Source organism: Molothrus ater, chromosome 1 (genome assembly GCF_012460135.2).
Source record: "Molothrus ater isolate BHLD 08-10-18 breed brown headed cowbird chromosome 1, BPBGC_Mater_1.1, whole genome shotgun sequence".
Lineage (NCBI taxonomy): Eukaryota > Metazoa > Chordata > Aves > Passeriformes > Icteridae > Molothrus > Molothrus ater.
The window spans coordinates 93807733-93823911 of NC_050478.2; the positions used below are offsets into that span (position 1 = coordinate 93807733).

The window sequence follows — 16179 nt, forward strand, 5'->3', positions numbered from 1 at the left end:
TTCATCACCTATTTCTAGACAAAGATTGATCTCAGCACAACCCTGAAAGGCAGAATCTCCTGCATTCTACATCCCTCTTCCTGCCAATTCTCCTCTATATCTTTGAGCAAGTAATTTAATTTCTGTCTTAACTTTCACATTAGTAAAAATTAACAGTTCCATTACAAGGATGTATGGCTTATCCTTCCTAAAGTGATTTAAAAAGCCTGCTGAATTTGGTAATTAACTATAATGTCATCACCAGATCAGCCAGTGGGGAAGACATCAGCGTTCCCATTGCTTTTGGTCAAAGATCAGCAAGTCATGAACAGCCTGGGACAAACACTGCCACCAAGAGCAAACTGCTGCCTGGGTTGTACGTGAACAAAGCTGGAACCAACACCACAGCTCTGATTTAGCAGTGCATGCTCACAGAAGTTACATTCCTCCTGGAATAAGCATGGAAAAATACATCCCACATGGGCTGTGTATTCCGTTGCTGCCTGGTGAGAGCCAGGGAAGCAGCACTGGAAGGTTCTGATGAAGTGTCAGCCATGCCCAGGAACACAAAGCCCCATGGACAAAGCCCCTCCAAATCCCAAGATGAAGCAATTTCTGTGTTCAAGTGCCTGCCAGATTTCTCATTAAACTATATCACAGATTTCCATATTATTAAAATAAGAAAGAAAAAGTATATCTATTTATTGAAAGGATGCATCTCAATTCCTGTTTGGCATACATATTTAGAAACCATACTGACTACCTACATTTGAACCTGGATAGGAATTTCATTGGGGTTTGGGTTTCAGAGTCTGTTTCAAGGACTAACACAAAATCAGCTGAGTGGCTCACAAATTCCCTGTTGAACTTTCAGCTTTTTCTTCCCACAGAACAGCACAGTGTTCATCACATAATGCTTAAAGGATAATTTTAGCCTACCAGTACAGTTCCAAATGTCTTAGTGGGGGTGGTAAGCATTATGGACAACCTACAGCTTTTGGAACAGTTTGGTTTTCTAAGACAATCTAAATGCAATTTTCATGTCTATGTGAATTTGAAATGTGTGGATTTTGTATGATATCTTTTAAATTCATGCACAGCAACTTGTTAGGTATCTTGTGATGAAATCTGTTGGAAACCATGAAACCCATTGAACCCATGAAAAAGCCCTTTGTTTTCCATCTTTAACTGGTTTGACTGCATTTTAAATCAGCTATTTCCATATTTTATATGTGTAGATTTTGCCAGCAGAGGAACAACATGGGACGTACTTTAGATTTTGATCTCACATTCTAAAGTAGGCAATAAAAGCACACAATAGTGATACCAAAAGGAACTATAAAAAGCTGTAAATTCAAGTGCTCCAAAAGTAACTTCATACTGTTATTGGCACAAATGCATATCACAGACTGATGAGGAGTTAAGAGCTATTTACATGCATATGGAATCTTCAGCTGTAAGCAATCCTCTTGTGGAGGATGAGAGATTATAATATGCATTTAAAAGTCCCCCCTAATGCATCTGAGTTGCAAGATCTGACATATCCTGTTGCTAGCAAGCAAAGTCAGGGATGGATTTCATGGGATTTCATGACTGAAAAAAAAAGCCTGTAACTGCTTAACTGTATCCATTTTATACCCAGAGCCAGTTATTGCACAACACTGAAAAGCATGCATATATATATATACACACATAAATACATACACACCCACACACAAACACACACTTTGGTATCTTCAGGTCAACTGGAAATGTAATAACCTTGCACAAAACCCCAAATGGAGCCTGTATTATTAGTTAATTAATGTTAACTAACTAACAATTATTTATTAATTTTTAATTTATTAATTTTTAATTAATAATTTTTAATTTATTAACAAATTAATTTTAAATAATTTTTAATTAACTGCTTTTACAAGGTACTAATAGAGGTTGTGCCAGTAAATGTAATTAGCCTGATGTGAAAGTACATGGCTAACAGAGGGAATGCAATTCCAATGTATAGCTAATGTTGAAACTTAAAATACCTGCATGTTTTCTTTGCATTGCATTCACAGTTACTCTCTTTTTTTTCTTGTCTTAGTGGCCAACATACCACCATACTACCAAGGTAGGTGACACAGTAAAACAATGCTATTTTCCTGTGCATCACCAGAAAAAACCACAAAATGTTTCTAAAAAAAAAATCACTCCCCTTACAGGATAACTGCGGGTATTTTATGTATATTTTAAAGAATTCTTATTTAGATTATTAATCCTTAAAACTATTGATTTCACAATGAAGTTGAAAACTATGTTTTTGTCATCAGATCTCCCAGTTACTGTTTAAATTTCTAGTACTGGTAAATCTTTCTTACTAAGATCATTCATCTTTAGGGTTCCTTTTGGCTTTTTTGAAGGTGCAGCAGAGTTGACTTAGTTGAGATCCTTGACTGAGGTCTAACATTTAATTTATGTTAACTGGGAACAGGAAAAGCTGAGTGTTCTTCTGTTCAGTTACTGAAGAATTATGGTATGTTTAAACTTCCTTTAAGTGCACAAACAGAGGCTCCTCCATTTTAAACTTCACCACCAATATCCAAGGGCTCTGAATTCACGCTCATACTTGGCAAGTACATTTCAAAATACATCGATATGGAAGCCAAGGATGCCTTTTATTGGCAATGCTCTCAAGACTGAAATTCTTAACAACATTGCAAGAGGTGAGGGAAGAATTCACTGCAGCCCCTGGGCAAAAGACACAAGTAACACAAAAAAATAAGAAGCAAATTATATCCCTTCCTAAAACACAGTTGCTCTTCTCTATTCCTGTAAGTTTTTTAACATGAATATTATTTAAAACCAAGCACTTTAAACATATTTAAAGGAAAATAGTGATGATCTGAATGCATTAATGAAACACATGGTACGTTGAGTTCATTCAAAAAGGTCCACTTATATCACACCATCTCAGTAGCCCATCATAGCAGTATAAATCAGATTTCTCTTTTAATTTCAAATCCATCAGATTTTATCTTTTAACACCTACAGATATTACATAAACAAAAGCAGTCTCTGAAAAATACAATTGGATTTTGTTTTTTGTCCCTAGGAGTTCAAAAATTGAAAGAGAAAACTAGAGGTGAAAGAGTAATTTCAACAATGAATTGAGCAGAAATGTGTAAATTACCTGTCACAAATAAATAATAATATCAAAAGTTCTGAAGACAGATGAAGTTTGCTGATGTCAATATGAATGGAAAGCACTTTATTTTAAACACCAAAAAACTCACTCAGAACAGTCATTGAAAATTACTTCAGATTTGCTACTGCTTCATACACATTAAGACAGGAGACAATCGAAGCCTGTGATGACATTTGGCACTGCAGGCAGAAGAAACTTTGTACTTGTAGCACAATAACCCACAATAAGCCAAGTTATTAGCACCCAATAACTGGTCAGAACACCAAAATCAAGAAACTCAACCCTGTTTAGATTCTAAAACCTTATTATCCCAATTTCTCTCCATTTCTGTGGCAATTCATTCATAGCCCACCAGATCTGCAGCACCATGATATTTATCCTAAAGACAAGGCAGTCAGCAGCTTTCAAAGGGTGATTTGAATGTAGATTAAGAAGACAAAACCATGACTGAAGTAACTGACTCTCTCTTCCTAACCACGGCAGCAGAGGCTATCTTGGCAACACTGGAACTAGTGACCAAGTAGAAACTGCTGCAGATTTATAAGCAGGACTGACAACCTGACACTATGGAGATCTCACAGATCCAAAATTCAGATTTTCCTGCTTTTAAAACAATGAAGTACCCACATATCATCAGTATGGAAAAAAAAAAAAAACAACCCTGATAAAAATCAGCCAAACTTCTCTGCACTGGTTAGGTTTTTTTCCAACAGAAATCAGTATCTGACTTCATTTGGACTACTGCTCAGGAAGCCCTTCTGAAAATAGAAAGCCCTACTGAAAGAAATTTCAGCCTCACTTGGTTCCCTCATTCTGAAAATAACATTGCTCTTGCAGCTCATGAGTGTTACAAAGTCTTTGGGAACTAAAAATGGTACATGATCTATTCCTGCTTTCCCATGCAGAATGATCCAACATAATTTAAAGGTCTTTTTCCATTTTGGTTTCTTTTCTAAAATCACAGTCTATGATCCTACTTAAGAAAAATTTCCTATTTAAGGAAAATTACAAGGTTTCCATTACCTGAACTTTGCAATAAGCTTATTTCCACACTGGGCTGTAACATCAAGAACATGTGCATCCATATACATGCACAACATATGTGCCTATATGTGCTGTGCATTTGCCATTTCACAGCACTGACAACTGTAAGGGGCAATCTCTGTAGATTCCCAAGGCATATTCCTCCTCTGTTCTCTCCTGAAAATGATTCTTCATGCCATGGCTGATAAGCTGTCCTTCCCAGCTCACTGGGCCACGTGCCTGTTCTGCTTTTCAGGACATACATGCAGCCAGGGTCAGCCACCACGTCGGGTCCATCCCCCCAAGATCTCAGCATGGCCGGCCAGTTGATGACAACCCTGTAGTCCACTTCTTCAAGAACATTGTAAGTCTCCCCTCCTCTTATGCACCAAAACGAAATACTTTCTTTAGAATACATGAGTAAACAAACACTCCCCAGTCATTACCCTTTATTTCAAGCCTCAAATTGTACTGTGCCCTTTGAGCTCATTATGCAATTCAAATACAAAAAGATTTTTTATCTAGAAGACAAACAATACTAAAATGCTACCAAAAAAGCATGTGAACCTCCATTAGTATAGCCAAATGCTAACCATGTCAGTTATTCAGCTTCACCATAGACAGGTTTTGTCCTTGTGTCTTTAACACTGGCAGTATTAAGGAATTATTACTGCTTCAAGATGGACATCAATCCAGCGAATTCCATGAAAGCCTAAGACAGCAGAGAGCTTCTTAATGCAATTACCATTTTAGCTCATAGGCAATGTGCAAGAGGCCTGATGATTTCTGGCATTTATTTTTGCCTTCGTTTGACAACTGTCTTGTGTTGGTTTTTAGGTCTCACCCCGTACACCACCCCCAATGCAAGCAAAGGTAAGCAGTTTCAGGGACTCAAGGCATTTATGGGCTAATTCCCACTAATTCAACTGCAAGCCTGATTCACTGTCCCCAATGGCACTAAGTAAAAGTCTACAGGTATCCCTGGGAACAATTTAAAGCAAGAGCCTAAGACACAGAAGTCATGGTTCTCTTCCTCATGGATTTCCTGACTTCGTGCATGACTAATTGAAGCCACTTGCAGGGATTTTTATATTCAAATTATGGTGTGATTGCTTTAGGTAATGAACTAACAATAGGTAATGCTTTCAAACAAGCCTCACCAGCCAGGTGCTGTCCTTCCATTTACAGAACTCAGCTGGCTTTTGAAGAGGTAATACTGACAAACCATGGCTAGTAAAATCAGTTCTAGTAATCACAATTAACAATTTTGCCTTTTTTTGCTTCATGAAATGACTGTACAGACTGTTGTTCTCAATTCCTGCCTGCCTCATTATCTGGCCATTATTTCATAATCTCGGCTACCTTTTCATCTTCTGTGTATGGCAGACCCAGGTGCTGTGTTCCATAGTGATCACCATGTCATTGTTTCTATTTCTTGCATGTACAGGGAAGAGGATTATCCCTCACCAGATTTAGCTGGGTAGGTGACAAACGTGCTTTCGGTAACAGCCCTTTTATTTACCAGGCCAAAGCATCTCTTACTCCATTGCCTCAAGCTGCTGCAGCAATGTGATAATTTTGTTTTGTCTCAAGTTTGCTATTTTGCTTTTCCTGTTCTACTTTCCTTCCTCCTTCCACAGCACTTTAAGATGACAATTGTGTTGCTTGCTCTTATCCTGCAATTTGACAGCCCCTGCAGCAATAATTTCTTTTGCTTCAGCACAAAGGGAGCAAAATCCACTGCATGGCAAAGCTCTCTTCCTTTAAAGGTTCCTGGAAGACCCATCGGGTGCATTTTTCATCTCCTGGGATGGACAAAAATGGGAGGGAAGGCTGGGACAAGATAGGTGCTTATTCCACTTTTGCAACTGCTTTTACACAGTCTGCAAAACTAATGCTGCCACTAACCTCAGTATTTTGTTCCACCTTTCCTGTCAGAAGTGATCTGCTGAAGCAATTCCTAGACAAGCTCTTCCCACAGTTCTCTCACAACTAATTAAATTCTACTTTTCTATCACAGGTTTGATTTTATATGAGATGGCATGTAAATTACTGGCATTTTAAGACAAAATATCAAAGCCTTCAAGCCATTAAGCATTTCTTTCACTATCAGAACACCACATATTAGCTGATGTGTTTGACATCTTAGAACTCATGAAATTAAAACATTTTAAGTTTTTTCACACAGGTTAACCTTCTGAGTATTTAATTTTTGAATATAAATTCATTTTTTACAGATTGATGCTTCCCAGATTTGAATCTATTAAAATAATTTCCTAACATTTTCCTTCATCCTTGTTGATTACATAAGATTGTTTTATTGCAACAACCTCCAAACTCCTCATTTGAGTATTGCATTTCAGTGATCATATATAAAGACTACAACATGCATATGATAATTGGAATGTGACAATTTGCAACATAAATTAAAATCTTTCTTTGCAGGGTGGTGAAACACACAAGCCAGGATATGGAAGCGGAAAATTCTATGAGCATAAATCTGCTCATAAGGGACACAAGGGATCCTATCATGAGGGCCAGGGCACTCTTTCCAGAATCTTTAAACTGGTAAAGTACAATTGAACTTTAAGTACAAAAAAATTGAACTGGGAAAAAGAGAAGCCAAACCTCTCCAGAACCTGCCATGTTTGAAACAAGTATATTTCCTTAAAGCTTCTGATGGAATTAGACTTGCATGGATAAACCAGAAGGCTATTTTGTGGCTTAGTGACTACTTACATGATAGGAAACAAAGGTAAAAATACACAGTTAGTGGTCATCAGGAAAGAAGGTAAGTCCACAATGTCCCAGCACCAGACCAGTGTTGTCACTGAATGCAAAAATGATCTGAAATAAAGAAGACAAATGAGATGACACAGCTTGTTGCTGCTGAATTATCTGGGATAGTGAAAATGGAAGAGAACTGATAAACTGCAGAAGGGTAGTACAGGGCAGTGTTGGACACATATTTGGATGCAGTAACAATTCCAGCAGTCCCCGCTTGTTCCTATCTCAGGTGGGAAAACTCTTACAATATGTCAGTATCGAAAGTTATGAAACCACAGAGCGGGACAAATTACAAACTGTCATATTAGAAACAAACATTTGGTCAGATTAGCTTTAGTCTGGTTCAATTCCCCATTTCAAAGCACAGCACAGCCACAACAACACAGGCAATAAATGAAAACAGAACAGGAAAAAAAGGTCAGTTGTGAGGATTTTTTCTATTCTATGTCAGGAAACAGACACATGAAAAGCAGACTATATCCACTGGCAGATACTTAACAGAGACTGTATTTTCCCTCTAAGGCAATGATGGCAGGGAATTCACTCATAACAAATCACCCAGTACAGTATTAGCACATGAAGATGCCCTCAGCAGTCATCTTAGCTTCAAGTCAGAAGGTCTGAGATCCTTAGCAGAGTCAATCATTTCAGACTCTTATTATTCCTCTCCTCAAGAGGAGATATAACAATGCCTTCATTTGCAGCAAAACCCACATTTTTGTCTCTAGAACAGTTTAGGTTTTCTATCTCCCATTGTACAGTTGTTTTCCAAATATATGCAACACCAAGTGACAGCACAAAAACTTCAAGGAAGTAGTAGGAATTGTTATGTTGCAATTTAAGAAAAGGAATGATCTCTTCAGAGCCCCAGGTAAAAATCAACCAAAAGCATTTTAAGTCTTATTTTCATGTTGTGCACTTGGTAGTTTTGTGGGGTTCAGGTACATCAACTATTCCATGGCTATACACTCTCATTATTTGTAAAACTTCATAATTTCAACATCTGAAAATACGCATTAATGATCTCTCATGAAATTTAACATTCTCTTTTTTGCATATTCATCACAGCTATGTTAGCTTTTATATATATATATATATTTTTTTTTTATATATATATCAGAGATACATACACCAGTTTTACTTTTTAGATAACGTTTATCCAGCCATTATAATTTCTGCAACTTTGATAAGAGTTTTATTCATGCTTATTTGATTTAGACCAATTGTTTACAGCAGGAGGCATTAATTACTGTTTCTTTATATAGTTCAATAGTCTTGTAATATAAAAAAGTTATCCAGTCTTTAAGGTATCTTTGAAAGAAAAAAACCCAATTACCTAATGAATTAAACTGAATTTTCCTGTAACAGTTCTGTAAAACTAAGGAGGCAGTGCTGAAAGATAAGAACATAAATGAAGAAAATTAAGTCCCAAAGTACACACATTTTTTTTTCAAGTAAACAGTTTAGTCATCATCTGATTACAGTAAAAATTACCACGCTATCTCCCATTTGTGATTTTAAGTGCATTTTTCAAGATTTGCCTGTAGAAGAGTTGCTAAAGCTAAGGAACAAGATACCAAGTTAGCTTAATCTCAAATTCCAAAAAATTAAGTGTTGGAATTTCAGCTTGAATCATCTTTGCTATAAAAATGCTTCTTTTCTCACGTGCAGATTTATGAATTGTCACAGTTTTTTTCCTCACAGCTTGACACTTTCTTATTATTTCTAAGAATAGGGCAGGTTTCAGCCCTTTTATCTTTTCTTAGCTTTCTCCTGTATCTGCATCTGAGCTTTCCATATAAACCTCCTGTTGATGTAACACTGAGAATTTGCTGCAAAATGAAATTATTAAATTTCAGTTCTTTTGGATGTGAAACTATTACATCCTGTATGCAAGTTTTGGAGATTTTGTTTTGTTACTTGTTTTAAAGTATACACATAGTACAGGGTTCATAAAATGAAATTAAATAAAATGCTATTTTCCATGCTGTCCAACGAAATAAATTGTTTTCATTAGGAAGGCCTGAATAAGAACATGCACTTAAAAGTTGTTAATGAGAGACTGTCTAGTCTTCTGTGGAAGATTTAATGACAGTAAGTTAATCCTAGGTGAAAATCAATGAAAATAAATCCTATTTTTGAAGTGAAAAATCCCAGTAATATTTAGGGATATACTAGAGGCAATTGGAAGCTATTTTCATTAGATAGTATTTTAAATTTTGTCATACTTACAACAGATTGATGTTCTTCAATGCACAGCCCCAAATACATATTAATTTCTAATTGATGCAACTCTGTTCTTCCCTCCACAGGGAGGCTCTGGGTCCCGACCTGGATCGCGGTCTGGTTCCCCCATTGCTAGGCGCTGAAGCTCCAAGATGCCATCCAAGGATCGTGTACTCTGCTTCATAATATAACTGCCTTAAAATTAGTAACAGCTGCCACAATTACCTAGATAGATGCAATCCATTACTTAATGCCAATTAGTAGTAATGCCATGCAGTAGATGATACAAATTTCTATTGGCAATCCCTGAGCAACAGTTGAATGAAAGGAACACAAAAAGTAGCTTTGCTAGATGTTTTCCTTATTTTATGTGAAGTAACAAGATCTCTGACTTTACCCCTTCTTCTTCTTCAAGATGCCCTAACTGTATGCTGGACTCCTTTATTTCTCCCAAGCACCTAATTTAAGCTCAACACTTCTGGTTTCGTTTTAGTGAACATCAGAATTACAAATAAAGAGCTATAATGTCTTGGATACTGAGCACTGCTGTTAATGAATTTTTCAGACACTGCTGTTAAAAAAAAAATCCAACATGTGCAGAAGTTGTAAGGACTGTTTATCCAAATTTTCTTTTTAGTTTTTTTTTTTCTTTTGTTTTGTTTTAATCTTCCTTCTCTCACTCACAGAATAATTTATTTTCATAACAGGATTAGGCAGTCATGGAAAGGTTTATCAAACATTGGGAGTTCAAGGTATGTGAAGTGTGGGAGGGGGCAGATGTTGAAGAATCAATATGACGTGGAGCAATAGCAATAAGGAAATTCTTTCCATACAATGATTTGCTCATTGCATCCAAACCATGAGAATAAAGAGTAGATGAGGGAGAGAAAGAGGATTTCAAATTTGAGTTAGACTAATGTTACAAAACAAGGGATATTCCCAGAGAAACATCTAAGACTGCACACGTGACCACTGGACGTCACTGGTGCTTCACATAAATTCTGCTGCAATAGCATTAACTTTGCAGTACAATAAGTAAATAAGCATATAAACAAAAAAAGTCTAATTTCTGAAAGAAAGCCCTTCAGTACTGGTATCTCAGATAGTCCTGCACATCTCACATTAGAATTTCAAATCTTTCTCTTGGTATTGCAGCAGTGTTGTATTTGATAGGCTCATCTTTTGCCTGAGTAACACTTGGATGCCTTTTAAGGGCAGTGCACCAAAGCAAACTCATAGTAAACTACTGTGAACATTTAACTGTTGTATTGTAGTTGCCTCCTAGAAATAGATTATAGTTCAGTTAGATTTAGATATGAATTGTTCACAAATTACTAAAATGAATGTGTGGAGATGGTATTTCCAACCACACCTAGGGAAATAAAAGGCTCTTCTGAATTGCACTGTTTTATTACTTAAACTTACAATTTCTTCAACTTGTCATCTAAGTGTCTGATTAATTATTTTATTTTTTTAGTTTTAGCCTATGCACTGTAGATTACAGTTAGTGCTTTCTAGGTTGAAACAGCATTCCTAGTAAGTACCCAGTAAAAGTTACCTATAAATATATGTTATTTACATTTCACATCTAGATCTATTGTAGCTTTAAATCAGTGTCCATTAATATGAAGCAATGGAAGATGAGATGATAGAAAATACATAGAGACTAAAGAAAACAAAACTGCCAAAATTATTATGCATACACACACTATTACATCTATTACCTTTGTTGGTTGCTATGTGTATTTTTCTATTGTAGCTTCATTCAGATGTATACTCTGCAACGTAATAGTTGATTTAATTTGAACACGTATTGTTCTTAGAGGAACACAGCTTTTAAAAATAGTCACTATTGAAATAAAGTAATCAACTTGAAATGAAACTTGGGCCAGTTTTGTTTTTTTACAAAGGAAAAGGATGTATATATATATATTTATACATACTTATATATATATTTATATATTTAGGTCTGTTTGATTTATTGCCCCCCACCATCCCCCAGAGTTTATGAATAATGTTCAGATACTAGAAAATAACACAATGACACCTTGGGACCCTGCACACAGGCTTCTAGTGACATTGCATGGCCCAGAAGGTTGACAACAGGACACAAGAATTATGGAATGCCAGTGTCTTAAGGAGTGACAGCAACAGGCCAGAGGGATATTGCAAGGCATAAAATGTCTATGAACAGGAAATATAAAACAGTCCCCTTCATGAACAATTGTGGCACAAACAGCCCTCAAAAATGTGAAAGATTATTTAAGGTAAAAGGCCCAGAGAAATACATCTTTCAATACACTACACAGTAGAGTAACAGAATTTAACCAAAACCTCTTCCTTGCCTTCATCACTCTTCTTTCCCCTCAGTCATCTTTGCCAGAGGGTTGAAGTGGCTTTTTGGATTTACTTCTTCTAGAGGAATAGGTACAGTACTTGAAAGCATTGCTTTACCAATATGAAAAGAGATTAAAACTTAGCCTGAAATTTATTTGTTAAACACTAGTAGTTTTGATGAAAACCAGCAGTTTAAAGGGCCATTTGATTTGTAAGCAAAAGATTTTTCCTGAAACAAGAATGCACAGCCAATACCACGAGTGTGTAATTTAATGTTCCGAAGGAATGGACATAAACCAAAATAAATTGTGAGCAGACACGAGCCAAAAACCCCAAGGCTAGCACAAACCTACTACTGCATCAAACCAGAAAGAACAAGGGCTGTCCACTTACCCATTGTGCAATGTGACACATCAAGCACTCCTCAGAACAAGAGTTCTTCTGCTTCCTTACATAATGCATCTGCTTTAACACAGCTTTTGAAAATATCAACATACTGGTTACAGTGTATTTGCTCTGAACATCAACACATACACTGCTCTGAAAACCTCCAACTCAATCCTACCAAGGCTATAAAAACCTCTGTTAAGACACTTGAAGTTCACAGGTGAAGAGGATGCAGGGAAGCAAATCATATACAGAGTTAAAAAGAAATTTTTTAAAAGTCTATTACTGTAGCTGACAGGATTTCCAAGTGCTGGAAGAGCAGCAAACTGAATTCAGGAAAAATGTCAGCTGACTCCATAACTCATACTGTTAACACTTCCAAGGCTGGCTGAACAGACTCACTGCCTCTAACCAAGGCATAATAACACTTTGAGAAGTGACCCTTTAAAAATGCCATCTTTTTACCCATGAGATCAGCTTTTAGGTTCCGTGTACCAAGTATCACAAACTCATTAAATGGTCTGGGTTGCAAGGGACCTTAAAGATCACCTAGTTCCAAGCCCTCTGTGCATTTATACAGTATTCCCTGAAATGACAAGGAAAAAATTTCATACATGGAACATGCAATACAGCACATTTGGCTCTATTATTACAGATAAACAGCGTGCTATGCCATGAGGCCCGACAACTGTAAAATATAATGTCTTTCTTTAACAGCTGAAACATTCACAGGCTGCCTGGAAGGGAAGGCACTGATGGAAGGACTTTATTCTTCACATCTAATATTCAAACATGTGCTTCTGTAAACAGTTTTTCCAATCTCCTAGAATCCAGAATCACATGCTTAAAAAATACGCGAAACAAAATTTGGAAAAAAGTAATATTATTTAGCATGTTTTTCAATTAAATATTCCACATAACAAAAGTGTTATTTTCATGTCACCAACTATATTACTTATATACATATGCTGAACAGTTAACAAAAGAATTAAGAGATGCCCTATCAAAACCAACAGTGATTTCTTGCTTCAGCAATCTGAAATAACTAGTTTGTATCACAGACACAGTATAAACAATATTTACAGAAAAGAGCTTTTTGGATCTGAGAACAATTATCTTTTAGAAGGAAAATTCAATTCCAGGTCTGTATTATAGTACAACATATCCACCACTGATCTAGAAGTACTTGTGGCAACCAAACAGATGAACTCCTTGCAACTGGGATTAATATTTACAAAATATACTGATCGGCCACACAGAGGCTCGTAGACTTTAAATATATATATATATACACATATATAAGCACACATATATATATCTATATATATGTAACATATAAATAAAATTCAAAAGAACAAGGCAAAAATAAGAAAACAGCTTCTGTCTTTGGAATGTCTAAAAGACAACTATGCTTTTACTCCAGTGTTCCTCTGCTATGAAAAGTACATACTTAACAAGTGGCACCTTTGAAAGCAATACTCAGTCAGCTAGGTAGTTTTGCTAAAACAATGACTTAAACAACAAATAAATGTAACATATTTCCAAAATCCACAAAGAAAATAATAAGGAATTTACAGATTCAAAATGATAACTGTTTACAGCACTGGGGAACATTGTATAGTATAGGTGACTTATTGTGCACCTAATTTTCTCACTGCTACCACAAAATGGTATTTGTTTACCTCACAGATTTACTATATGGCTGTTTTCCACAGATACCGAGATATGTACCTGCTGACCCAGTACAGCAAACAGCAACAGAGGTTTTTACTGGAACCCTTTTTCATTTGGATTCTTATGAAGTAATTATTGCCAAGTCAAAAACCTCAAGACTTTTACTGTAAAAACTAACATCTATCGGCCTCTGTGGTTGGAATGAAAATGAACATGCTCCCTCTCAAGAGTTTATCTCAAGAAAAGCCATGAGCTTGCAGTATTTTATTTTTTTTCAACAAATTCTCAAATGCACTAAAAAAGAAAGCTTTCAAAAGAAATACAGCCTTTTCCTGTGCCTTGTAAAAAAAAAAAAAGGCAAAACTCCACTGTTTTATACTGCATGCATCATCAACTGCAACACTTTGTTTCCAATCTCAATTATTTCTTAAAACACATTTAAAAAAAGTTAACTGACAGTTTCATGATTTTCCTGTGAAGTCATTCTTCATCTCCATTAAAAATGGGAATCATTCTATTCTGATATAAAGTTCCAGTTTATTTTTAAATAGATATACTGGCTGTGAATTCAAAGACGAAACTGTATACATTATTACCTGAGTTCATTGATTCACAGACAACTTAGCACAGATTAAATGAAGTTTTCCCAATATTCTTCTACAAGCTTAAAAAAAAGAATTCATCTTTTAGGTATCTTTTGTAAATAATTAAAAAAACCCTCTAATATATTATTCTATTGTTAGTATCTTCAATGCTTGAAGCTTTTACTGTAAAGTTCGAGTCCCAGAAATATTTTTTCTTGTCAAATTTCAAGGTGTTATCGAAAAACATTGCCTATACTTTGCCATTCATTTGAAGATTCTTGTACCACTTCCTCTAAATTCAGAGCACGACTGATGTCTTCCCCTTCTTGTTCTTGGTGACTTGCAGGCTCTTGTACAGGACCTACCAAGGTACAAGAGAAAAGGCAATTGAGTATGATTTTACATATGGTGTAAGAAAAAGGCAAATAATGCACTTGGGAATAAAGGAACCATGATAGGAACAGTATTATACAATTACTTCAGATACTGTAAATTCATTAGATGGTCTTGGAAATTTTTTTTAAAAAATCTAATACAATATACTGCTTTCCTGGAATAATTTTTCAACTCTGATTTCTGTACACAGAGCTCCACATCAAAAACGAGGAACCACAAAAAGCAACGAATTGCTGTTTCAACCTAATTTTTGGGTTGCATGTGCAACTATTACCTCATCAACTGTGGTCTTCAGCTATCGGTGCTTGATTCCTCAATAGCTTAAGGGAAGTGCTCTGTGCTCTCCTAACAAAGTACATGGAGTCCTGCCCTCAGCAGTACTACCACCATGCTACGTACCAGTGTAACCATGAGCCCGTTTCATATGCAGCTTCATATTGCTTTTCTGTGTAAATCCCATTGCACAGTAGTCACATTTATAAGGTCTCTCTCCTGTGTGCCTTTTCATGTGGACTTTAAGAGCACTCTTCTGGTTAAATGCCTTTTCACACAGTGTACACTGAAATGGCCGTTCCCCTTTATAAGAAAGAAAAACACACTTTGTATTTTTTCGTTTTAAGATTAAAATACAGTTTGAAATTCTGTAAAAATTAACAAAATTATCTAGAAATGAAATAGACATCATCATTTTCCTTGAGACTTTCTCCAAACAGGGCTATAGCTCCCCATTGTCAGCAAAAATCTCAAATTAAATGTCAGAATAGTTACATAAGTACTAAATCACTGATTTATTCTTCCTATCCAATTTATAACCTAGGTAAGTTATTTAACAGAGGTACAAAAAAAAAATCTATTTACCAATTTGACTTTTCTATACTCAAAGAAACCATCACCTTTTTTGCATCATGAAGAGTAATGCAGATAAAGCAATGTACTAGAATTAACAAAGCTGATGCCTTTAAGAAACTGAAAAGTCCAATATGTTAACAAAAAAAGTGTCCTGGTAATTCTGCATGGAACTTGTGGCTTCCTATGCCAACTAGTGATTCCCATATCTCACCAAAAGAGGCTTATTGTTCCAATTCTGCTAGAATACTACTGATTTCTAGCTATAAACACAAGAACATATTAACTTAAAAATATTTTAAAATTTAAAAATACCTACTTTGCAAGACCAGACTTTTACTTCAACACTAACATTCAACACCATAACCTCTGATGTAAACACACTGTATGTCATTAAGGACTACTAAAAGCACTTTCTAAGATACTCCTTGCTATTAGTTAGCACAATAAAGCACAAGAAGGAGTAAAAACATTTTTCCAAATTCTTTCTTACAGGACAAATATGTCTCTCCCTTCATTATGTTAGTGTTCCCACCTGCATGCCAAATCCAACTTCAGAAGGTCCTTCAAAGCACAGATATTTTCCTTCTATTTTTGTTAACAACTTTTTCTTTAGTTTGAAGAGAAATCCAGGGTTACTGAAATTCTTTTGATTCCATTTTTTAAATTCAGTGAAGGTGAGCAGCCTTTTTGGTGTAATGGATTACTACACAGTTTTTGGTAGAACTGGAAGCAAGTGCTTCCCTCTGATTTCAA

General features: G+C 35.8%; 2 protein-coding genes across 11 annotated transcripts in view; one reads left to right on the forward strand and one right to left on the reverse strand.

Annotated features, from left to right (window-relative positions):
• MBP (myelin basic protein) overlaps positions 1 to 11081 on the forward strand; it is a 110636-nt gene extending 99555 nt beyond the window's left edge. For 3 of the 6 annotated variants that reach the window (XM_036397270.2, XM_054517468.1, XM_054517467.1), the window contains 6 exons: positions 2063 to 2089; positions 4443 to 4550; positions 5024 to 5059; positions 5634 to 5666; positions 6632 to 6754; positions 9286 to 11081. In XM_036397270.2, the coding sequence (XP_036253163.1) occupies positions 2063 to 2089; positions 4443 to 4550; positions 5024 to 5059; positions 5634 to 5666; positions 6632 to 6754; positions 9286 to 9342 (384 nt within the window). In that variant the 3' untranslated portion in view covers positions 9343 to 11081. The remainder of the gene's footprint in view (positions 1 to 2062; positions 2090 to 4442; positions 4551 to 5023; positions 5060 to 5633; positions 5667 to 6631; positions 6755 to 9285) is intronic. The other 3 variants (XM_036397287.2, XM_036397284.2, XM_036397303.2) reach the window with 3 other exon arrangements.
• Positions 11082 to 12789: 1708 nt separating this feature from the next.
• ZNF236 (zinc finger protein 236) overlaps positions 12790 to 16179 on the reverse strand; it is a 77952-nt gene continuing 74562 nt past the window's right edge. For all 5 annotated transcript variants that reach the window (XM_036397358.2, XM_036397330.2, XM_036397341.2 and 2 more), the window contains 2 exons: positions 14977 to 15153; positions 12790 to 14542 (listed from right to left, as the gene is read on the reverse strand). In XM_036397358.2, the coding sequence (XP_036253251.1) occupies positions 14415 to 14542; positions 14977 to 15153 (305 nt within the window). In that variant the 3' untranslated portion in view covers positions 12790 to 14414. The remainder of the gene's footprint in view (positions 14543 to 14976; positions 15154 to 16179) is intronic.